General features: G+C 39.6%; 1 protein-coding gene across 2 annotated transcripts in view; it reads left to right on the top strand.

Moving 5' to 3' along the window:
* LOC114478477 (collagen alpha-6(VI) chain-like) overlaps window positions 1-25,091 on the top strand; it is a 41,293-nt gene that overhangs the window by 323 nt on the left and 15,879 nt on the right. For both annotated transcript variants that reach the window (XM_028471574.1, XM_028471573.1), the window contains exons 2-15: window positions 781-838; window positions 5,248-5,336; window positions 6,517-7,110; window positions 8,560-9,108; window positions 9,448-10,062; window positions 13,035-13,595; window positions 14,248-14,437; window positions 16,130-16,491; window positions 18,780-19,352; window positions 19,528-20,088; window positions 21,392-21,738; window positions 22,643-22,721; window positions 23,375-23,517; window positions 24,969-25,061. In XM_028471574.1, the coding sequence (XP_028327375.1) occupies window positions 5,261-5,336; window positions 6,517-7,110; window positions 8,560-9,108; window positions 9,448-10,062; window positions 13,035-13,595; window positions 14,248-14,437; window positions 16,130-16,491; window positions 18,780-19,352; window positions 19,528-20,088; window positions 21,392-21,738; window positions 22,643-22,721; window positions 23,375-23,517; window positions 24,969-25,061 (4,743 nt within the window). In that variant the 5' untranslated portion in view covers window positions 781-838; window positions 5,248-5,260. The remainder of the gene's footprint in view (window positions 1-780; window positions 839-5,247; window positions 5,337-6,516; window positions 7,111-8,559; window positions 9,109-9,447; window positions 10,063-13,034; window positions 13,596-14,247; window positions 14,438-16,129; window positions 16,492-18,779; window positions 19,353-19,527; window positions 20,089-21,391; window positions 21,739-22,642; window positions 22,722-23,374; window positions 23,518-24,968; window positions 25,062-25,091) is intronic.

The raw sequence follows: 25,091 nt of genomic DNA, 5'->3' as shown, positions 1-25,091 counted from the left end.
AAGGTCTGCATGCTTTTCTGGTTACATGTTAGCACTGAGGTGCTAGCTGCTACATGTTTAGCATTGAGGTGCTCGATGCTACATATTTAACATTGAGGTGCTAGCTGATATACGTGTTTAGCATTGAGGTGCTAGCCACTTTTTAAGCATTGAGGTGCTAGCTGCTACATGTTTAGCATTAAGGTGTTAGCTGCTACATGTTTAGCATTGAGGTGCTAGCTTCTACATTGTTAGCATTGAGGTGCTAGCTGCTACATGATTAACATTGAGGTGCCAGCTGCTACATATTTAGCATTGAGGTGCTAGCTTCTACATTTTTAGCATTGGGGTGCTAGCTGCTACATGTTTAACATTGAGGTGCTAGCTGCTATGTGTTTAGCATTGAGATGCTAGCTGTTATGTGTTTAGCATTGAAGTGCTGGCTGCTACGTGTTTAGCATTGAGGTGTTAGCTGCTACGTGTTTAGCATCGAGGTGCTAAAAAGTGATTAACTGCATTATTTTTTTGAGCGTTTTTTTTCCTTTTTTTCCTCATAATTAACACGTTAAAGTCCCAGCCCTAATATACATACATATATATATATATATGTAGAAAATCAAACCACAGTGATTATTCAGAGTTAGATATTGCCTGTTACACTCAGTTATAAGTTTAAATAGATGATAAAGTGTGTGTGTGTGTGTGTGTGTGTGTGTGTGTGTGTGTGTGTGTGTGTGTGTGTGTGTGTGTGTGTGTGTGTGTGTGTGTGTGTGTGTGTGTGTGTGTGTGTCTCCTTTAAAGGCTGCTCTACGCTCCTCTGTCGCTCACAGACAGTCTGTGGTGTGAGGACGAGCTACAGGTCAGTGAACATTTCATTTTTATTCCTCCTTTAAATCCATTGTTAATCTTTATTTTATTCTTATCGTTTGTTTTGTTTTTTCACACAGGAATAACTCACTGTGTGTTCAAATGCGTGTGATTGTTACACTGAAATGCTTTTATAATAAACATATTTCAAACAGATAAAAACTTTAACCATTTAATGACATTATTATTTTTGAAAAAAAAAAATAGATTATTTATGTTAAGTATGTTTCTTAACTTTAGAAAAACATCTAAAATATTTTGAGGGTTTGATGAAACAACAGATGTTAAAAAAATACTGAATTTGATTATAAACACACTTTACATTAAGCAGATTAAAAGCAACAGTATGAGGTAAAGTCATGCACTTTAATCAATGTTCTTCTTTATTCTTAAGAAAATACACATGAATAATTGTGACATTTTTCTTCTTTTCTTAAGGTTAAATATGATGCATTTAACAACAAAATGGATAAAAGCCACTTGTCCTGTTTTAGTTTGTACTGTTTTCTTTTCTCTCTGTAACTTTTAAATGTTATTTAATTAGGGTCCAAAGGCCATACTGGCCATTGGAACCTATTGTTCTTGCATTTCTTAGGTATATTCGGTTTTGCCCCATAGAATGCCCAAAGTCCCATCATGCTTTGCGTTCTCAGAGGGCGCCGCTTTTAGGGGCGTCTGACACTAACAGCTCTAGCGGAAAGACGATATGTCGTGTTGACTTCAAAATAGTGTTGGATGAATCTTATCAAATGGGAGCAGGTCGCTGATGGAGAAAAGACAGGCTGTGATCAGTGGGAGGGGCCTATAATGTCACTGGAAAATCTTTCGCCATCACATTGTAAATACTGTATCTTCCTATCAACATCCAACAGTTATTCATCAACAGAGAAGGTGGATAAAATTTGCGGGAAATGCTTAATTTTAAGGTGCAGGGTGTTCGTACTGCCCTCAGGAGCCAATGTGTCACTTGAAGATGTGTGAACTTGTGAAATGACTTAAAGTATGAATTAAAAAGTGCTGTAAATTTACATCAATTTAAAAAACAATATAAGATAAGTATCTTAACACAATATGCCAAATGTAACCACTAAGCGTGACTTTTGTCGGTGTCTAGTACTACTAAATGAGTATAGGATAATAAAATCATATCATGCTGATACAACCACTGTCACCAACGTCTCCACAGGATCCGTTATAATTAAAGTGGTGTAAGTCTACTAAATAACCAACTTACCATTTACATACAGACTTTTGATATTGTTATACTCAATTAATACATAAAACATTCTCGTATTCCTACTTACTATGGTCTGGAAATATGCAGTATGGTGTGTTAATGTTATTCTTCACAACATAAATCAAACAATGTATAAGCTTGTGACAATACACACTTAATGTGGAATGTAGCTATAAGTTTTTACCATGTCAAATGCTGCAAATTGTAAGGTCTATGTTATTGATTGTATGGTTGAAAATGCAATTGTAATTGGAAAATGAACATAAACAGGTACATGCTCGTGGTTGTGTGTGCCTGGGTATGAAAATGGTGTACTTGAACTTTTATGGTAACTTTTCAACTTTTCAATGTAATGTAGTAACTAAGAAAGAAACTCAATAAGTAACAAAGAAAGTAACGAAGAAAGTAACTAATGCTGTAACTAAGAAAGTAACTCAATAATTAACTAATGCTGTAACTAAGACAGTAACTCAATATGTAACTAATGCTGTAACTAAGAAAGTAACTAATGCTGTAACTAAGAAAGTAACTAATGCTGTAACTAAGAGAGTAACTCAATATGTAACTAATGCTGTAACTAAGAAAGTAACTCAATAAGTAACTAATGCTGTAACTAAGACAGTAACTCAATATGTAACTAATGCTGTAACTAAGAAAGTAACTCAATAAGTAACTAATGCTGTAACTAAGACAGTAACTCAATATGTAACTAATGCTGTAACTAAGAAAGTAACTAATGCTGTAACTAAGAAAGTAACTAATGCTGTAACTAAGAAAGTAACTCAATATGTAACTAATGCTGTAACTAAGAAAGTAACTCAATAAGTAACTAATGCTGTAACTAAGAAAGTAACTAATGCTGTAACTAAGAAAGTAACTCAATATGTAACTAATGCTGTAACTAAGACAGTAACTCAATAAGTAACTAATGCTGTAACTAAGAAAGTAACTCAATAAGTAACTAATGCTGTAACTAAGAAAGTAACTAATGCTGTAACTAAGAAAGTAACTCAATATGTAACTAATGCTGTAACTAAGAAAGTAACTCAATATGTAACTAATGCTGTAACTAAGAAAGTAACTCAATAAGTAACTAATGCTGTAACTAAGAAAGTAACTAATGCTGTAACTAAGAAAGTAACTCAATATGTAACTAATGCTGTAACTAAGAAAGTAACTCAATAAGTAACTAATGCTGTAACTAAGAAAGTAACTAATGCTGTAACTAAGAAAGTAACTCAATATGTAACTAATGCTGTAACTAAGACAGTAACTCAATAAGTAACTAATGCTGTAACTAAGAAAGTAACTCAATAAGTAACTAATGCTGTAACTAAGAAAGTAACTAATGCTGTAACTAAGAAAGTAACTCAATATGTAACTAATGCTGTAACTAAGAAAGTAACTCAATATGTAACTAATGCTGTAACTAAGAAAGTAACTCAATAAGTAACTAATGCTGTAACTAAGAAAGTAACTAATGCTGTAACTAAGAAAGTAACTAATGCTGTAACTAAGAAAGTAACTCAATATGTAACTAATGCTGTAACTAAGAAAGTAACTAATGCTGTAACTAAGAAAGTAACTCAATAAGTAACTAATGCTGTAACTAAGAAAGTAACTAATGCTGTAACTAAGAAAGTAACTCAATAAGTAACTAATGCTGTAACTAAGAAAGTAACTAATGCTGTAACTAAGAAAGTAACTAATGCTGTAATTAATGCAGTAACTAAGACAGAAAAATAGATTCTGTTGCAGAGTAAAATAAATGCCACACACTCGTCCCACGCCTGTTTCCGTTACATAAAGTACAATATTTAATTTCAAGTAAAACCATATTTTTCATCAGTCCCCGGGTGTTTACTGATGAGTGCAGGCCAGGGGCTCCACACTTCATCCTCCCCCCCACTGCAGCCTCTTCCTCCCTGCCCACAGCACTGCGTCCTCACGGGGGTCCTGGTCTTGCTTATAGTTCTCACTGGTCTCTGTAGATCCTCCCCCTCCAGAGTCTCCCGTGCACCTCGTCCTCCAGCAGTGCCTGATAAGCCACTGTGCGTCTTTACGCATTGTGTGCGCATTCCTTTTTATAACAGCACACGTCACCCTGGGGTGTCAGAATAATTTTTTCCTAATTTGTTTTTGTTCGATTATTTCACACAAATGTATCTATTTCACTGTCTTTAATTTCATCCTTCTCCTGTTGGGGGCGGAGTTTCTTGTTTATCATGATTTTGTGCGTACGGCAGAGTCAGAGCTGCCGTGGAGGTGGAAACATTATCTCACCAGGTTTTTTTTATTTATTCATAATTCCCAAATGTTTCTGTTAATTGTAAATATCTGCACTGACACGAGCACTATTACCTCTCATTCTTTCATTAAGCATTTTTAGAATGTTTTCTTTGATGTTTATGCACAATTTATGCATAATCAATGTAATCTGTTCATTAGACAGTTTGTTTTAAATGCATAGATGCATACACAGTTTTTGACATTCTACCTAGAATGTTTTATAGACTTTATATAACATACTGTACAAATTTCTTGCTTTCATAGATTCCTAAAGATAGAAATTGTTCTCTTACTGGAAAATGTTTTATTGGATGCTCTGACACATTGGATACAGTATACTGAGTGACACAAGCACTTACCTCATCCAGTTCACATCCTTGACATTTATTTTATTTTATTTTATTTCATTTATCCAGGTCAATCACACCATGTCTTGTTCTCATGCACATTATTTTGAAATGCTAGTTTGATCTTCATACATGTTTTTGTACTTTTTTATTGCATGATAGAGATGCCCTCCCCCCCCAACTAACTATACTTATTATCCTTATTATTATTATTACTTTTTTTTTAAATTATTTACTCTTAAGTTGAATTTATAAAGACCAATGAAGATTATTAATAAATAAACAAAAACAAAACCAAAAAGCTGCAAAACGAGCAATATCTTTTATTGACGTCTGATCCAACAGAAGAAGAAATTTCAATGAGAATAAAATCCGCCTTTAAAGCCAAAAAGAAGCCCCATTAAAAAAGCGTGTGTTTATGTTTGTGTGTGTGTTTGAGTCCGCATGTGTTCTCTCACATATAAACGTGTGTATAGACATAAAGTATATAGAAGCATCTTTACTGTAAACACTTCGTTCCATCTGCAGGAGTGAAATCATCATGGAGGTCCGGGCGGGAATCTTCATCATCTCCATCATCACAGTGACTCTCCGTGTGCTCGCTGCTCAGATCCAAGGTAACCATGGAAACGCCCAGGATGGATTTAAGTGTTCATGACAATATTTAATTAGACCTACAATTTGAATTATTTTAATATTTTATCATCATTTAAATAAAAAACTTAAAACTTTAAAAGACGATAAAATAAATATTGAATATGACTTACTATCTTTTCTTGATTCCAGAACAGCATATTTTTATGTAATAATTTAGTGTCTAGTGCAGAGTTGGGAAACTTCTATCACAGTGGGAGCCACAAAAATGTGATTGTCTTTAGAATAATGTTTTTTTTTTTTTTTATTCATTTTGTGGATTTTCTCGTCAATATGGCAAGTTTTTCAATTTGTTGTGTGTTTTTGTTATATTTTTCCTGTTCTTGTCATTTTGTGTAATTTCATGTGTCTTTGAAGCCCTTTTGTATATGTTGTTGTTTTTGTAGTCATTTTGTATGTTTTATGACTCATTTTTTCTATTGTTTTTCATCTTCTTCTGTTTTTTTTTTTTTGTTACTTTTTGTACTTTTTTTGACACTTTGCGGATTTTGCTCTTGTTTTCTGTGTTTCTGGAGTTTTGTGTATTATGTTGTTCTCCATAGAACTTCCAACTTCATGAATTCCAGTTGTGTTTTGGGGGCTGCACAAAACTAGTGTGTATATTTTTCAATTGTTTCGTGTTTTTTTTTACCTTTTTAAATTATCATGAATTTTAAAAAAATGACCTTTTAACTTAATTTCATGAATTTTATTATTATTAGTTCATTATATTGTTGTATTAATATATAAAGTAATTAAATTGTATTAAATGAAATAAAGTTAACAAAAGAGACTTTAAACAGGGAGTGTTGAGATAAATACAAAGTTGGGAGAGTGAAAGTTCAGTTAAAACCATAATGATGATTAAAAAAACCTAAACTGACATGATGAGGAAGACATGGCAACCACCTCATGTTCAAACACTTCTTAAATAGTGCAGGAGTGTAATCAGAAGGTGAGACACACCCGGGTGGTAGCAGGAGGCAAACATATACTCGGACTGGGATTGTCGACGCCCAGACTGAGACAGGAAGTGAACTCAAACAGAAACTGAACGAGGAAACCAAATCTGCTGTTCCATGAAACCATTCATACCTAAAATAAATCAAAACTAAGCTCAATGAGATAAATACGTGGAGTAAATGTATACGTGTTTCTGTCCAGAGTGTGAGAACGCCACCATGGGCGACATCGTCTTTATCATCGATGGCTCGGCTGACATGGATGCGCGGAGCTTCCAGGAGGTCCGCACCTTCCTGCGTAGCGTAGTCAAGAACCTGGACGTGGGTCCCAAGAAGATCCAGCTGGGCGTGGTTCAGTCCGGACAGAGCCCCCAGCTAGAGTTCAGCCTCCAACAGCACCAGGACCGCAAGGCGCTACTGGGTGCAGTCGAAAAGATCCAACAACAAAGTGGCGACGCCCAGTTTGACGAAGCGCCGCAGTACGTCCAGCAGAGCTCATTTGCCCCTGAGGCCGGGGGCCGGGCCAGGCAGAGGGTGCCTCAGGTAGCTGTGGTGCTGTCAGCAGGTGGGGAGCAGGAGGAGGCGGAGACAGAGGCCCGGGCGCTGAGGCAGCAGGGGGTCCTGGTGTTTGAAGTTAGTGTGGGTGAAAAAAACACAAACCAGCAGAAGCAGCGCAGCATCGCCAACTGGCCTCCGAAGCGCTTCCAGTTCAGAGCCGAAAACTTTGAGAAGCTTCAGGAGCAGACGAACCGACTCCTGCCGGAGCTGTGCGACGTCCTGGAGGCGCAGAGGAAAGGTACTGACCTGTCTGTATGCTGCAACACATACAGTGTGTTTAACACCAGCACTCACACTCCCCAGACTTGTTCTAGATCAAGTTTAACTTAGGTTAGACCAGGGGTCACCAACCTTTCTGAAACTCTGAGCTACTTCAAACATACTGAATAATCTGAAGGGCTACTGTTTTGATATACACTTCTTTAATACATTTTCACTTTAATTAAAGGGTAAGATAGTGAGAAAAACTAGCAGTAACTTAAAATGATAAGACATTTCACACTTTTTTTCTTAATTAATTCAATCGTTTCATTTTCATTACATCCATCCATCCGTTTTCTGACCCGCTTGCTCCTTTTTTCAGGGTCATGGGGGTCTGCTGGTGCCTATCTCCAGCTGTCATTGAGAGTTACGCTGTATTTTCACTACATTTTAATGGAAATTATCTTCATATTTTACTAGCCACAAACAGTTTTTTTAAACTAATTAATATCTGTGTTTTCATTAAATATTTTTGAAAAATAAAAGTAATATTTCTAAATGTCGACAAAGTATAATTGCGCTTTGAACGTGTTACCATTGAATGTTGTTTTGGAGCTTTGTGACTCCCGTGAGACTTCTCTGCAGAAAGACGGACGCCTCAAACCTCCTTAAAACACTCTGAATTCCTTTGTTGTTTCACATTTAATGCTAAAAAATGTCCCGGTCATACCGCATCATGTTTACTTAGAGAGAAGTGGTCATGTGACCAGGTACGTCAAGTCCTGTGACATGTATTTGAGGGAAAAGTGTTTCCATGGTGCTTTTGCGACACAGTTCAATATCGAAACGTCTGAAATACTTCCTCATGAAAGCATAAAAAGGTTTTAGCAATATTTGAGTGTTTATTTTCGTATATATTCAGGTGTTTCCATTACCAGTTTTTATTGCGCTATTTAGATTTTTCGTATTTCCAAGGGTAATGGAAATGCAGCTTCTAACTAACTTTTTAACTAAAAATGTTCAGGTTTTATTATTTCAGACAAAGAAAACAAAATTTAACTGGTTGGAGTATTTTTTTACTAATTATAAAACAAGTAACATTTGTACAATTGGATTTTGTAATATTTAAAAAAAAATCAAATTTGCATTTAAAAAAATTAGACAAAAACATTTAAACAAATTTGTGTCAATGTTTTAGTGAAAATAAACATCTAAAGATAGTTATATAATACCAAAACTTATCAAGTGCAGCAATATTTACCTGTATTCATCTCATCCTGGAAACTAAATCAGATTTTAGACAAAAATCATTAGTTACTGGTGGTCCTGTTGGAACAGGCCTGAGGGCACCTTTTATGGTCCATGCGGGCTACCTGGTGCCCACGGGCACCATGTTGATGACCCTTAGGTTAGACTTACTTTGATCCAAATTTAATCAAATATCGACTCAGATAATGAAATCCTTCTCCTTTGTGTTTGGCTTCAGCTCTGCTCGACAGGTTTGCAGACATCGTATTCCTGGTGGACAGCAGCATTTCCTCAGCAGAGTTCAGCAGGTTCAGAAACACGCTGGTCCAGACCATCATCCAGCACAACGTGGGGGCGTCGGCCAACAGGATTGGCTTGGCTCAGTACGGGGCGGAGGTGAACGTGGAGTTCCAGCTCAACACTTTCCAGACCAAACAGGAGACTCTGAACGCCGCTCGCCGTTTCAAACTGCGTCCACAACCTGGACGACCCACAAACCTTGGCAGCGCTCTGAGGTTTGCAGAGGAGGGGCTCTTCAGTTCAGGAGCCGGGGGTCGAGCGGAGCAGGGTGCCCGACAGATACTGGTCTTGGTTGCTGGAAAAGACTCCGACGATCCTGTGGTGGAAGCCGGAAGGATGCTGAAGGCTGCAGGAGTGACTGTGCTGGGCGTCGGTGACGAGGCGGCATCGGAAAACCTAAACGAGTTCGCCCACTTTGTTGTCGATTCCCTGAAAGTTCCACGACTGAAGCAGATTCTGTCTGAACCGGTGGAGGAAGTCACACATGGTGAGAACTCTGCCAGCTACACCAAGAACCAGATTCATCTCTGATGCACCATAATGGTTTCATAGGATGATTTTTGCATAACTTTAGGGCTCGGTAACTGGGGAAATTGAGTCAACTCTTAGTGTGTAATGGTGGCTGAGCAGGGTCGAAGGATAAAGGGGCGGGGCTGTGGTTTTGGGTTAACTTGTCTGGTCACTGAAGCTTCTTTGCAAGAATTTGTTCATTTGTACCTCAGCAAGTATCTGTATTTAAACTGAATTTAACATGTATCGATAGTTCTCGAGCACAGACGTTGATGCTACAATGAGAAATAACTAAGATGAAATCCTTTCTTCTCAGGTTGTAAAGGAGCAAACTTAGCCGACATTGTGTTCATTGTGGAAGAGTCGACCAGTATCGGACACGTTAACTTCCAGCTGATTCGTACCTTCTTGTCCTCAATCGTGAGCGGCCTGGTCATAAGTCCAGATAAAGTCCAGGTCGGCCTGGTGAGCTACAGCGACGAGCCAGAGGTTCAGTTTTACCTCGACACCTTCAGAGAAAAGGCAGAGCTCCTGCAGTTCATCAACATTCTGCCGTACCATGGAGGGAAGACCAACACCGGAGCTGCCCTTAATTTCACCTTGGACAACGTCTTCACGGAGCAGCGAGGCAGCAGGAGAGGCGTCCAAAAGGTGGCCGTGGTGATAACAGAGGGAAAGTCCCAGGATGAGGTGAGCCAAGCCGCCATCAAGCTGCGCAGGGCGGGAATTACCCTCTACGGCGTTGGTATCCGAGACTTCAATGAGGCAGAGATGGCGGAGATGGTTTCCCAGCCGCTCTATAAACACGTGTACACGGTGGACAGCTTCACCAGGCTGAAGCCTTTGAGAGAGATCCTACAGAAGAATCTGTGCAACAACATCATTCACAATGTGATAGCGCACAGCAGGAGCCTCACCGAGATACAAGAAGGTCTGGATCTTGCCATACTTTCATATTCACTGTTGTGGTGGTTTTGATGAATGAGTCAAGCTTTAGGGTTGCTGGTCAGATGTAGAGATAGGGTTTACTATGTTAAAGGGTTTTGGGGAACAGTGTTATGTATGTTGCAGATAGTGGGAGTCAAAATATAGCAGAGCCTCCTCAAGCAGAGGCCTTGGTGTGTGCTGTCAGTGTACGGTGGTATCTGGCCTGCTTTTGGCATTCTGACCAGGAGAGAGTTTTATAATTACAAATCATTCCCTGTCATAGAAGTGACAGGGAAAGCATTTTTAGGAGTTGGTCACCGACTGGCTTTATAACATCTTTTGTCCTACTTTAGATTTAGATGTAGTTAAACCTTATTGGGACCCAAGTTAGACTCATTTTGGCTAAACCAAGTTATAGAACCACCAAGGATAAACTGTTAACTAGTTTTGACTTACTTAATACAAACTTTAGAGTAAAAAAGATAGTTCTAGACAAGTTTAAGACTTGAAATTAATTTTAGGCTTTATTTTGACTTCATTTAGACTAAATAAAAACTAGTTTTAAACTAGTTTGATTTAAAACTTTTATGTAGATTTAAACAACATTTGGGCTTGTTTGGACTATTTTATGTAGCTTTTCTTTAAACTGACTTAGGCTGGTTTAAATGTGGTTTAGTTTAGTTTCAGAGCATTTTCAAGGTGGTTTTAGACCTTCTAATAAATGGTTTTTATTGATGTTTCCGTAACACTACTTGAAGTTTTATACATAACATGACATTACACTGTCATTATTGTGACATGAAACCTGTCATTAGCATGAATAAGGTGTCATGAAGGTTGTCATTAAGTGTTGTTTGTTTTTCCTAGCCCCAAACCTTTTGTTTACCCTCACCCCTAAGCCCTAACGGTAACTGATTACTGCCAAGGACACACTCACACCCCATACTCATTCCTATTTTACCTTCACATAGTCAATCTCCAGGGCTTGTTAACCCGGCACGGTGGTGGCCGACTGCAGTCAGTCTACCCAATACTGGGCTCTGGACATATTACACACACTCCGCACTGATAAACCTTCATAAACTTTTTTGATGAACGTGCACGGTATGGAGACCTTGAATGACATGCGTCGGCTCGTGCCCTGCCTTTGATTCCCTATTCAAAACTGGATCGGTCCTTGGACCATTCAGGGGGATTCATCGAGATAAATACTGTAATTTCCGAGCTATAAAGAACACTGTTTTATTGGCGGCATTACAATAATTTAGCAATTTTCTAAACAAAATCCACACAAATGCTGCAGCCTAACATAGACCGCACCCTATTGGCTGATGAGGGTGCCCTTCAGACAACTCGGCCAATCAGAACGGGCAGGTAGGCGGTCTGCTGTACTCAGGTTAGGTTGTAGGAAAATGTCTGTGTTTCAACTGATAAGTTTCCTTTACTACATGAAGTCTCCTCCTCACTGCCCCATGTCTACATATCTGTCCATTTACAACTTTTTATGGTCACTTTTTACTGGAACCAGACTGATACACCACTTCATCTGCTCTTCTTACCGTAAATTACCGCGGAGTGATCACAGCGAGTCGGACTCTGAGTCAGAATACGGACGCGATCGCCTCTGAACAAATCCAATGTGGTGATTTGGTAACTTCATGCTGTTTTGCTACTATTACAAATTGGCTCTTTTACTGTAGACGGAGCGGAGATCAGAACAGCCTGGATACAGGCTGTTCTGATCTCCGCTCAGTCTGTCCGTCCTCCTTACGGAAGCGTCTCCATCAGCCTCAGAGTCCAGAGCACTGATCAATCCGATCAATCCTGAACCGAATGCGGTGATTTAACAACTTTATGCTGTTTATCCTTCTATAACAAACTGGCTGACGTTTGCGTTATCCCCATTGCTGCTGCAGCAGGTGCTCTCTCTCTCTCTCTCTCTCTCTCTCTCTCTCTCTGACAACATTTCTCCAAGTTGTTGCATCATGACAAAATGAGTGACCAGAATGATTCAGTGCGAGCAAGAACAATTTAATGTTAACAATTTCATTGTTCCACCTGGTCTAATGTGATGGAGCTCAATTTTGCGGCGGCATGAAGCGTATAAAATTGAGAAAAATTCACAATTTAGCCGTGTCATTGTTTAAGCCGCAGAGTTCAAAGCGTGAGAAAAAATGTAGTGGCTTATAGTCCGGAAATTACGGTAATCAATGCACCTAACCCTAACCACAGCACTGACACCGCATATATATTGATACAATACCACAATCCTTTTTGATGGGTGACACAAAGAAGAGAGGAACACGAATGACAAGCGTCAGCCCGTGCCTGCCTTTGATTCCCGAACTGGGAGAGGTTCTGAACTTCCCGGGGGGGTCTCATCGGGAAAAAACATTCCCTTTGGTAAATGGTAAATGGTAAATGGACTTGATTTATATAGCGCTTTATCCCCACACTGAAGCAGTCTCAAAGCGCTTTACATATCAGCTCATTCACCCAATCACTCTCACATTCACACACCAGTGGGACAGGACTGCCATGCAAGGCGCTAGTCGACCACTGGGAGCAACTTAGGGTTCAGTGTCTTGCCCAAGGACACTTCGACACATAGTCAGGTACTGGGATCGAACCCCCAACCTCTCAATCAGAAGACGACCCGCTACCACCTGAGCCACGGTGGTAGCCCTACCCCTACTTAACTCCACTAGATCCCTCCACCTAACCCAAAAATGCCAACATAGCTCCATAGGTGTCAAACTTTTTCAAACGACACTAATGTCAGCCTTCATGACACCTGATTCATGCTAATGACATATAATGATAGAGTAATGTCAGCCTTATTGATGTTTCTGACTCGGCTTAGACTATGACTGTTTTTTGTTTCACTTCTTTGTGTGTTTAAATGTCAGTTATTGCTTCTTTTTATTTAAGCGTTGCTAAATGTAGCTCTGGTGTCACTCCACTCTCTGCCTACAGCATGTGTCCGAACCGACGAAGCCGACATTTTCTTCCTGATTGATGACTCGGGCAGCATCAGTAACCCAGACTTCTACGACATGCAGAAGTTTGTCATCAGCTTCCTTCACACGTTCAACATTGGGCCTCAAAATGTTCGCATCGGGCTGGTCAAATACTCCGACTCCCCCACTCTGGAGTTTGACCTGAGCACTTACACTGATGCTAAGTCCATGGAGAAAGCTGTGCTGAAAATCCTTCATGAGGGCGGAGGGACCGAGACGGGCAAGGCGCTGTCTGTCATGGGACCTTATTTTGAAAAAGCCAAAGGCAGTCGGGACCATACAGTACCTCAGTACCTGATTGTGGTCACAGACGGAGAGTCCACAGACAAAGTTAAAGCACCTGCAGAGCAGCTGAGGGCTCAAGACATCATCGTCTATGCCGTTGGGGTCAAAGACTCCAACCAGACGGAGCTGGACCAGATCTCAGGAGACCCCAAGAGAACATTCGTCGTCAGTAACTTTGATGCCTTGAAATCCATCCAGCAGGAAATCGTGACAGACATCTGCTCCCCAGTGGGTAAGGGGAACCTATCCGCAAATTCACAAGTATTCAGGTACCAAACCAAAGACGGTGGACTTTACAGTCCAGGTTTCACCGACTCATCGACCACGCAATAAGATCAATGCCCACCTTAGACAGTGTTCACCCATAGTCCAAACAAAAGAAAAACAAAAGTCTAATTTCACGTTTAAAAATAAGACTTCTCATCAAAACAGTGAAACAGATCTTCATGCACCTTTACAAATGTTGCCAAAGGGCTATGTTTTTTCCTTGAAACTGGATTTGTGCCTTTATTTGAGGCTTGATTGTATTTGAAGACTTAAGACTTGAACTTGAAAACTAGGGACTTGAACTCAAAGATTTAGGACTAAGATTTAAATCCAAACACTAGAATCTTGACTGGGGACTTGATTTGAGACTTTACTTGAACAGAAAATCTACTTCTTCCTCCCCATGTTTATTTTATGTTTCCTTTTGATATCTCAAATTCACCTCAAACTGCATAGACATGTATACAGCCAAGACATATAGGCAACATGTAATACCTGCCAAGACAGAAGTTTTCCCTCTGACATCAGCTGGTTATGAACACCTGCTTAAGCTAACTAGTAACCACTGAATAACTGACTGGATAAATCCCTTGATGTGTCCGTCTGCTCTCCCCCAGCCTGTGAAAACGTGCCAAGTGACATAATTTTCCTGACGGACAGCTCAGAGAGCATCAAGGAGGAAGACTTCACTAAGATGAAAGAATTCATTAAGTCTATCGTCGATCGGTCCAACGTGAGTCCGGATCAAGTCCACGTTGGACTCATGCAGTTCAGCTCCAACCATCATCTGGAGTTCGACCTCAAGAGGTACACACAGCAAACACATTTACTAATGGATGTATCTTATCACACTCAGTGTGGTGTATTTATGATTCACAATGGCAAACTTTCTTCCAGAGCTGAAAGTTATAGATTACAAGTACTCAAGTTATTGTAATTCAGTAGCTTTTATGGGTGCTTTTTTGAGTATATGTCTGAATAAGTAATTTTATATGTATTAAAAAGAAGTAAAGTAATTTCTTCCATTTCTACACCCAACTGTTACAGCATTGAATGGAGGTCATTTTTATAAGTTCATAAATATATCTATACTTAGAGCCTGAAAATTTATAATTTATAATTGAATTCATTGGCATTATTTTATTTTAAAAATAATTGTTCATTTTGCCAAACCTTTTATTTTATACAGATGCCTTTGTGGAAAATAAATGAAGTTCCAATTGTCCAAGATTTGGTCTCTTCCTTTTTAAGTTTACACATGAGATGTTTACTGTATGCAAGGGCACCGTACCAAGATGTATTACCAACAATAAACGTGGGGGTTGAAAGTAACTAGTAACTTTGACTTTGAGTACTACTTTTTAAGCTACTATTTAATTGTACTTCAGTATTTTATGTATGATTTACTTGTACCTGTACTTGAGTACAATTTCAATAAAGTAACTCCTTCTACATCAGTAGGAGATATCAGTACTCTTTACTGAAAGTGAAATGTTTGTTCAGCACTTTGTGGTTCATTAATGTGAAAAGTGCTTTATAAATAGAATTTACTTACTTACTTACCAGTGACGTGCAGTCAGGATAGGCAAGGTAGGCAGTGCCTACCCAAGGGTGAATTGGTATTTTGATTATTTGTTTTAATTATAATATATTTATAAAGTGTCAGCATTTTGTGCATTTCATAGACCAAATGACTAAACATCGCTATTTCCTGGTACGTCTGCACAGTCTCACTCCGCTGTAAGGCAGGAGGAGGCCACACCCTCTCCCAAAAGAATATAGCATGTTTTTATCTGTTTGCGCATGCACAGTCAGTTCCCCAAGATGAAAACCATTTACGTATAAAGGCAGCTCTCTATGCTGCCTTTTTACGTAACCGTGCTATGCTAAATGCTATACGTACGTTCACAGTACATTAGTGAATTGATAGAGCGTGACCGCTGCTGCTAGTTCTCTAGCTAGTGGGCGGGATAACACTACAGGCAGGATGACAGCACTAGAGACGATAAAGAAACTTTATTTTGAGGAAAAACGACAGCTTTTAAAAGATGGGAGACCAACACCTGAGTTACCGAACCCTCAGCAAAGGTAAGGTCAGAAAATTCTTTGTACTTTCCACAGTGAATGGTACAAAATGAAGGATTGACTTTGTGGATGCTCCTCACTGAGGCTGTTCTGAGTTGTTGAAATTTTCTCCGTGTTTCTGTGTTTCCAACACAAACAACAGATGTGCTGTCGTGTCATGAGATATATTTTGTTGGGAGAGTATGGAGGCTATATTAAATAATTGTTTATGTTTCTTTAATGGTGTTTTACGATGTTGATTTTGTTTGATTAACACTTGCCAGCAGAAACATATGAAATTTTCATTGGTGGTCTCGATTTGCAACATGCCTACCCAACCCTAGTGGTCACGGCACGTCACTGTTACTTACTTACACCTCTGCTTGTTTTTGTCCATGTTGGTTTATTGATTGATTAAGTTTAATATTTTTGCAGGTATGACAGCAAACAGGATGTTCTCAAAGCTATTGACACCATGGAGCAGATAAACTTAGGCACTCGCACAGGCCAAGCCATCACGGCCGTCTCACAGTACTTTCACGCCTCGGCCGGTGGGCGGCCCCATCTCAAGCAGCGCCTGGTGGTGATCACAGACGGCGAGTCTAAAGACGACGTTAAAATCCCAGCCGAGCAGCTCAGGCAGCTCGGCGTGATCATCTACGCCATCGGCGTAGAGGAGGCCAACAGCACGCAGCTGCTGGAGATCAGCGGCTCGCTGGACAGAGTCTTCAACCAGAGGAACTTCGACGCCCTGAAGGAGCTGGAGAGTCAGCTCGCCTTAAAGTTCTGTGAAGACTGTAAGAGAACAAATACTTTCACACTGAGAGATTCACCTAAATCAGTGGTTCCCAATAGTTTCTGTCCCGTGTACAATCTTTGCTTTTTTGTCAAATCATTTGTACCCCCTCTTCATATCATATGTACCCTCTCCATAATTTAATCTACTTTTTAATTTATGGAACATTTGTGGAATGTGTCTCGAACATTGATTCCCTAAAGGCTCAAACGTACTCAGGCATACACCCGCAAACCGGAGTCCACGCGGACTCCTCGCGGATTACGCGGGCCAATTAAATGCAAAGCTCAGATTTTACAACCGCGCGGACTTTTCCGCGTAGTTGGTGTCACACTAAACACTGCTCAGCATTGTATCGACCCGCAATAAATGTAACACCGACCTGCATTTCACCCTCCTAATGAAACAGAGCAGGAGAGATGAACATAGAGGAGAGACTGGTAGACGAGCTACGACAGTAGCGATACCTTTAAATGGGGGTATTGTGCTTTTTTCAATCACATTGTACCATTCTATAGCACACTACAATGATGATGTAACTTTATGTTGGTTTGTAAATGCAGTAAATTAAAATAACTGCCCTGAATACATTTGTTGTTGCATCATGGCTGTATCAAATGCCTTGAAATAGGCCTCTGTCTCTTTAAGAAGCTCCTACCCTTTCCGACACGTCCCTTCAACACGCTGTCTGTGGCGTCATCACAACACTACTGCATCTTCTCCACATGCACTGAAACTATTAGCGATCTTCGGTGCATTTTAATTTGACTGTTGGAAAGGAGCTACACCTTATCACTTTGTGCACAATGGCCACGCATATGATCCTGCGTCTGACCCGGAAATTGACTATGAAGACAAACCTGAGAGTTCAGAGGCTTTTACAAGACGTGTCTGCTTGGTAATATTCAACCTTCTTGTCATAAATAAATAAATAAATAAATATACGTAATTCTGAAGCTACATTTTGCAATTTACCGATATATAATGAAACTATGTTGCAATGAAATTATAAATATAACATAAAATGCACAACGCAAAACGTTTGATTATTAATTTATTTTATGTTAAAAGCAACATAAATAGTTGAACAAAGTTCAACCATTTTTGACAAACGGTCTAATTTTTTGGAAGACTAAAAAGAGGGCAGTTGTCTTGGCATCCAAAGAAATATTTCTTCTATGAAGGCATTTTGTAATTTTGAAAAGTGTCTTGAGTACGATGAGCTCAGGAGACGCACAGTTACACCAGGTGTTAGATAATTGCTGTAGTGTTGTTGACGCTGTGCTGCTGTCTGCTCAAGACCCGGGGAGGGGCTGTGGGGAGGTGGGCGGTGATGAAAGTTCAGAGGCGTTTCCAGGAGCTGGGGGCGTTCTTAGGAGGACTCTAAAATAGACGCCATCAGAGTTTTTAAAGATTTCTCAAACATACATGAATGAGCCAAGGCAACACTCCAGGCATGTTTTAAATGAGAGAATGACATAGTAACATGATGCAAATTTTGAAAAAGTCGATTTTACATAATACCCCCCTTTAAAACATGTCCCAGGAGTACAAGGACTACAGAGAAGCGCTAAGAATCATGGGACATGTAGGATTTTAATGGAAACTACTACACGGCGCTGCGCCCAAGTATGTTAAGCTCTGAAGAGAGCGGACAGTCCGTGCAAGTCTGTTGTCCGCGGGATCTGCCCGAGTATGTTTGAGCCTTAAATCCTAATCTACAAATTCAAAACAATGATGAGTATAATTTAATTTAGGTAAACTACAACTTTTATGTACTCATTTGCAAAAAGTAATTAATTATGGTCTCCTATTGTCAGAAGGGTGATAAATGGCCTCTACAGTGTAAAACAATCCTGTCTCAATAAATTACAAGAAAATATAGTATTTATTTAATTGAGCAATAGTACTGTTAGTTTGTGATGAATTTGTCCAAAAAGTAGCCTAAAAAGAAACTAGGAACATTTCCCAATTAATTTTAAATGATTTGTTAAATCTTTCCAAGTGCCCCCTGCAATGTGCTCCTGTACCCCTAGGGGTACACGTACCCTTGTTTGGGAACCACTGACCTAGATCCCACAGATCAGAGGATTTACGTAGTCCAGTGATGCACTGATATAGATTTTATGTATCATAAATAGCCTCATAATAAACTTGATAAAGAATAATCTATAACCAATAAACAACTTTTAAAACAGATTCAAGACATTTTCAACAGATAATTTTTTTTTTTTTTTTTTTTTTATGTGTGATTGGTTTGTCTATAGTTGACTTTGTCTTTCACTTCAGATTGTAAGATTGACAGTGCTGACATCATCTTTCTGGTGGACGTCTCACAGAGCAGCGATGCCCAACAGTTCAGCAGCATGCGTGCATTGATGAAGTCTTTGGTCAATCACACCATTGTCGGCGACGACCTGACTCGTATCGGGATCATTGCGTTCTCCGACGACACTCAGCTGAAGTTTTCCCTCAAAGGCAGTCAGTCCAAAAGTCAGATCTACCAAACCATCGACCGCCTGCTGCCCACAGGACAGAGGGCTTTTACAGGTGCTGGCCTGGAATTCTCCTTAGACTTCTTCAAGGGAAAGCAAGGCGGACGCCCGAAACGCAATGTTCAGGTTCTCATTGTACTGACGGACGAACAGGCCATGGATCCTGAGAAACTGCAGCCGGCGTCCAATGCTCTGCGAGCCAATGGCGTGACAGTCCTGAGTGTTGGCGTCCGGAATTCAAAGAAGGAGGAGCTTAACATTATTGCTGGGGGAAACGCATCTCATGTGTTTTTTGCCAAGGAATACAAGGAACTGGAGACCGTGTACAAGGACGTGATCCCTGCAATCTGCAACATGTCAAAGCCAGGTGAGACCACAAACAGGAACAGGTTCTCCGGATCCGGAGTTAGTGGATTAATCCTGGATCAGGGGTTAATCCCTAATCAGCATTCTTGCATGATTTTGGGACCTTTAGTTTGTTCTCTTTCATAAAGAGTTATTCTAAGTCTAATGTGTGTGTGTGTGTGTTGTGTTTTCTTAAGTGTGTGACCGGACAGACTTGGTATTCCTGCTTGATCGCTCCAGCTCCATTCACCCCAACAACCATCGGCTCATGGTGGACTTTGTGGCGGACGTGGTGAAGAGTTTCAAGATCGGAGAGTCGCTGGCCCGCGTCGCTGTGGCTCAGTTCAGCAATGAGCCTCGGGACGAGTTTTACCTCAACACGTACTTTTCCGAGCAAGACGTGATCAAGCACCTCGGCCAACTGCTGGACACCGGGGGAGACACCTACATCGGAAAGGCCTTGAGATTCATTAGGAAGTACTTCGAGGAGGTTCATGGCAGCCGGCGTGGCGTTCCCAGGAACCTGGTGCTCATCACGGATGGAGACTCTCAGGACAGCGTGGAGGAGGAGGCTCAGCATCTGAGGCAGATGGGGATACAAATCCTGGTCATCGCCATCAGGAACACTTACGACATTCAGCTGGAGCGCATCGCCGGCTCGTCAAAGAAGCTCTTCAGTGTCCCAGACTTCAGCAGCCTGAAAAACATCAAGATGGACATTGTCGACACCGTTTGTTTCACAGAGACCGAGCCAAAAGGTGAGGCTTGTCTTTTATTCTGTTTGGCTTATGACAGACTACAGATGGAAACTAGCATTTCTTTAGCTAATTCTAGCCGAGAGGTCGGCAACTTTTATCAGTCAAAGACCCGTTTCCCACAGAAAAGAAAGCATTAGGAGCCACAAATTCATTTGACACTTAAAATAAAAATAAAACTGCATATAACGTAGTTTTTTTTTTTACCTGTATATAAACAAATTATAGTGTGTTGCATTTATGAAATCAGTTACAGAGAAAACAAAGTTACATTTGTGTATGTGACAAAAATATTTTGAACTTCAGAAAAAAATACTCTGGGTTGAAGGTTATCTTTAAATAAAATACTAATGGTGTGTTTCCATAGCAAACTGCATTCCGATTTAACGAGAACCAACAGAGGAGTAGTCATTTGAAAAAATGGGGTGGTGCCCCTGGGACATGTACGGAGTAATGGCCCCATTTACTGTATATATTGGTATGTGCCAATGATTCCGTACCACCAACCGTCGTAATATTTGACTCGCAAATAAATGAGAAATCGACTTTTATTTTTATTTTTTTTGAGGAGGGTCCCAAATTGAAAATCGGGCTTCCGAGCGTTGATGCGTACACATCCATTGATTATACCTACCAAATGTCAGCCCGATCTGTTTACAAATAACAGAAGAGTAGCGACTTTAACTAGTGTACACCAGAAGAAGAAGAACAACAAAAACAACAACAAGAACAGAGTGAGTGGCATTTTGAGTCCGGTAACCCGGCCAGCCCAGCCTAAAAAGCAGTACCAGGCAACACGGAGGAGGTACTTTTTCCCAGTGGAAACGTGCAAAAAGAGACTAGAGCCGTGCCGGGTAGAGCCGATACAGCCAGTGGAAACGCACCATAAATGTCCATTTGAGTCCTTTTTGTATTTAAGAACAAAAAGCCGAACTTCAGTTTTATGGTCACTTAAGGAAAGTTTGTGGGTTTGAACCCCGTGAGTAGACTTTTCTTGAAAATTTGATGACACCTACTCTAGCTTTAGTATACAAAAATAGTTAAAGCTCCAGGGTAATCCCCAAAAGGCGATTCAGTGGAGTTTAGGTTCAAGTCCTGCCCGATATAGATTCCTCTTCAAGTTAAAATCCAAATCCCCCTTTATGAATAAATACACAGAGCTGATTTTTTCCCCCACAAAGCCACAGTAGAGAGACGAAAGAGCCTCACATGGCTCCAGAGCCATGGGTTGCAGACCTTTATTCTAGCTTATTGTAGGATTCTTAAAAATAAACTAGCCTTGGCCTACCGTCTGTTTTGTCCGTAGACAACTGCATCATCGACGTTGCCATTGGGTTTGACATCTCTCGCTCCAGACGGCCTGATGAGCTGCTGGTCAGCGGTCGGCTGGCCCAGGTCCTTGAGGAGGTTTACTACTCCATCTCCTTGGTGGACCTGTGCTGCGGCAGCTCCACTCCCCTGGAGACCAACATCGCCTTTTACGTGGTTGACGGCGAGGGTTTTCCCGTGTACGACACCAACTTTGAGGGCTACGACAAAGACGTCCTGAGGAAGGTGATGAACCATACGCTCTCCCAGCCAACCTTCTTCAACACGGCCTTGATGACCTTCTACCAGGAGATGTTCAAGTCCAAATCCAGCGCTCGGGTCAAGGTGAGATGAAGAGTTGGGTGGACACGACATTATTTCGGATTCTGATTTATTGACTAGATTTTTTAAGAATATATTTAAGACTTTATTAAGGTAAAGTAAGATATGAAGGTAATATACGATAAGGGAAGAGCCAGTAGTGTTAGGTAAGGAGGTTAGAAAGTTGAAGTAAGTAAGATAAGCTATTGTAAGATACGATGGGGTAAGCTAAGAAGAGTTAAGGTACGCTAGCATAAGCTAAGGCACGGTAAGGTCAGGTAGCGTAAGAGAAAGGAAGCTAAGAAAAGGTAAAATAAGCAAAACTAGCATAAGGTTGGATAAGATACATTATGGTAAGGTAGATATTTTAGATATGCTATTTATCTTGTGACAGTTTCTTGTTACTACACAAAATAAACAGTGTTAATGCAGTTTGGATTGCTACTGTATATAACCTAAACTTTAGGGAACAACTACTTATAATGCTAATGCTGGATAGCTAATAGCTAATCTAAATAGATTCTCATCACTAGAGATAGCTATGCGAATGGTGTTTGGCCTGGTAGTCTACTTTAGGCCAGGGTAACCAGGTTTCTGAAGTTAAACCTGGAGATATTTCCAAAATAAAGGTTACCTGTTGCACACATTCTAATGGCACGTCTTTGTGTGTTTACAATGTTTATAAATAAGGCCCCAGCACAGAGAGACGCGGGGAGAGCTTCTATCCTCAAATTAGACCCCTCCCCCCCAACCCCCCATAACATCCCAGTCATTCTGTTTTTCATAACACAAACTGCACATACACACTGCACTTCTTCTCATTCTTCTTTTACTCCATCTCTCCATCTTCTTCTTCTCTGTTATATGATATATATTATGGAAAATGTTAATATTTCAAAGGTTTAATACGTGTTTGGTAATGTTTCAGGTGCTGTTGATCTTCTCTGATGGACTCAATGATGACGTGAGAACTTTGGAGCGAGAATCTGAACGGCTGCACACGTCAGGTTTGAAAACAAAATCCTCCTCTTTTACTCTTCCCTTCATTAGTTTAGGATAAATTCTAAGTTATGTGTATATATAAAACATAGTGACTGTACAAAATATATATGAATTAATTTATTGTAGATCGTGTAATGTATTTGTTAACATTAAACAACGTGTCGACGCAATTTTTTATAGTCAGCATTAACAATTATGTTACTAATCATTTTTGCATTATTGTTTATTTTACAAACATTGTGGTTGGCATGCATCTGGAGACGGTCTATATATTTAATTCGAGGAGTGGTCAATATGGACCAAAATTCATATTTTGATATTTTTTCTCAGAATGGCGATATCTGATATAACTCTCAATAATTTGAATTCAAATACACACACAGTATCACAAACATGGGCAACTAGCAGCCCCCCACCCCCAAAGTAAATGCACAAAATGACAGCAGAAAATACACAAAAGAACAACACAAATACAAAAAAAGACACAAAAATAGAAAAAAATGCACAATGGGACAAAGACCTAGAACAACATACGTACCAAAAAAAAAACACAAAACAAATCAGAAAGACACTGAAATTACCCTAACCCTCAACAAAAATACATACGACAACAAAATACACAAAAGGAGATAAAAATACTCAATGGGTGTGTTTGCAGGAGTCAGCGCTCTGCTGACGGTGGCTCTGGACGGAGCCGACATGTACCAGTTGCAGTCTGTGGAGTTTGGACGTGGACTTCTATATAAACCTCCTCTACGGATCAGCACGCCCAACCTGGGACGCTCCGTCCTGCAGCACATCGTGAGTTTCCGTTTCCACGACAGAGAAGGAGCCAAACGCAGAGCCCTGAGGGACTCCATTCCTGCTCCAACAGCTCCAGTCTGCTTTTAAAAAACACAACCACCTCCGAGTCTTAGCGGATTCAGGACAATCGCGGTTCTCCTTCGTCTCGCAAATTTGTCCTAGCAGACATTTTTATGAATTTTGTTTGTTGTGTTTTTGTTATTGTTTTTAGAATGTATATTTCATAATGAACATTTTTCTTGTAAATATCCATTTTTTTTAAAAATGTATTTAAACAAATATTTTCATCTTTTTAATCATAGCAGACATTTTAATTTAAAAGACATTTTTATCGTTACACATTTTTTACAAATGTTTTATCGCAAAGGAAAATTTTTACATTACATTGTTGTAATAAACATTTTCGTTGTAACAATATTTTTGATCGTACGTTTGCCATAACAAATATTGTCGCCAATAACGTTTTTTTTTTCCATTTCTGTCGTTGCAATATTTTATAGTATCGGACATTTTCATTTTCATCTCATTTTTATCATAACAGACATTTTTTTAACGAAATATAACAGACGTTTGTATCATTTACACATTTTTGTTGACATTTATAATGTAGGGGAAGTTTTTTTTTTTACATTTTTAGTCATAACAGACATTTTTATTGTATTATTTATTTTTAAAAATATTCTTGCTTTAACAAACCTTTTTTCACATTTACATTGTAACATTTTTTGTCGTAGTGAATATTTTTGTTGTAACAATATCTTTTTTTTTACATTTTTTTGTTATAAACATTTATGTTGTATTATATTTGTTAACATTTTATTCATAACAGTATTTTATAGTAATGGACATTTTTATCATTCCATTTTCATCATAACAGACATTTTTTAACAAAACTGAAATTTTCATTGTAACACATTTCTATCGTTACGCATTTTTTTTAGATTTATCTTGAAAAGGATTTTTTTTACGTTGTCGTCATGAACATTTTTGTTGTAACAATACTTTTTTGCGTTTTGCGTCGTATCAGACATTTTTATCGAAGTACTTTATAAAATATTTTTGTCTTAACAAACCTTTTTCACATTTTCATCATAAAGTACATTTTTGTCGTGGTGAATATTTTTGTTGTAACGGACATTTATTTTGTCACAGAAAATGTTTACGTTTACATTTTGTTGTTATTTCTCAGAGAATGTGAAGGAACTCTTTACCAGCGACTTGTCTAACGTATTATGGTTAGCTTAGCATGTAGTGACTTTGGCCAGGCAGGGTCAAAGTTAAAGAGGCGGGGCTATGTTATACAGGTTGGAATACTGATTAGTCTTATCAGACCAATTGAAAACTCAGGAGTTTGTCATCATTGGCTGTTTTGAAGTCAATGGACGGATAGTGTGGGTTCATCTTTTCTTTGTTTTCCTCTGATGAATCTGTTGTTTGACTCTCCTCAGAGCGCCGTGGCCGATCGGGAGTGCTGCAACGTGACGTGCAAGTGTCAAGGACCGGATGGTGAACGTGGCGATCCAGGAAAGCAGGGGTCAAAGGTCACTTTCATGCCCTTTCAGTTCATCATT

Source organism: Gouania willdenowi, chromosome 16 (assembly GCF_900634775.1).
Source record: "Gouania willdenowi chromosome 16, fGouWil2.1, whole genome shotgun sequence".
In the NCBI taxonomy this organism is placed as follows: Eukaryota; Metazoa; Chordata; class Actinopteri; order Blenniiformes; family Gobiesocidae; genus Gouania; species Gouania willdenowi.
Note: the sequence above shows the minus strand (reverse complement) of the source record. Positions and strands in the feature narration are given on the sequence as shown.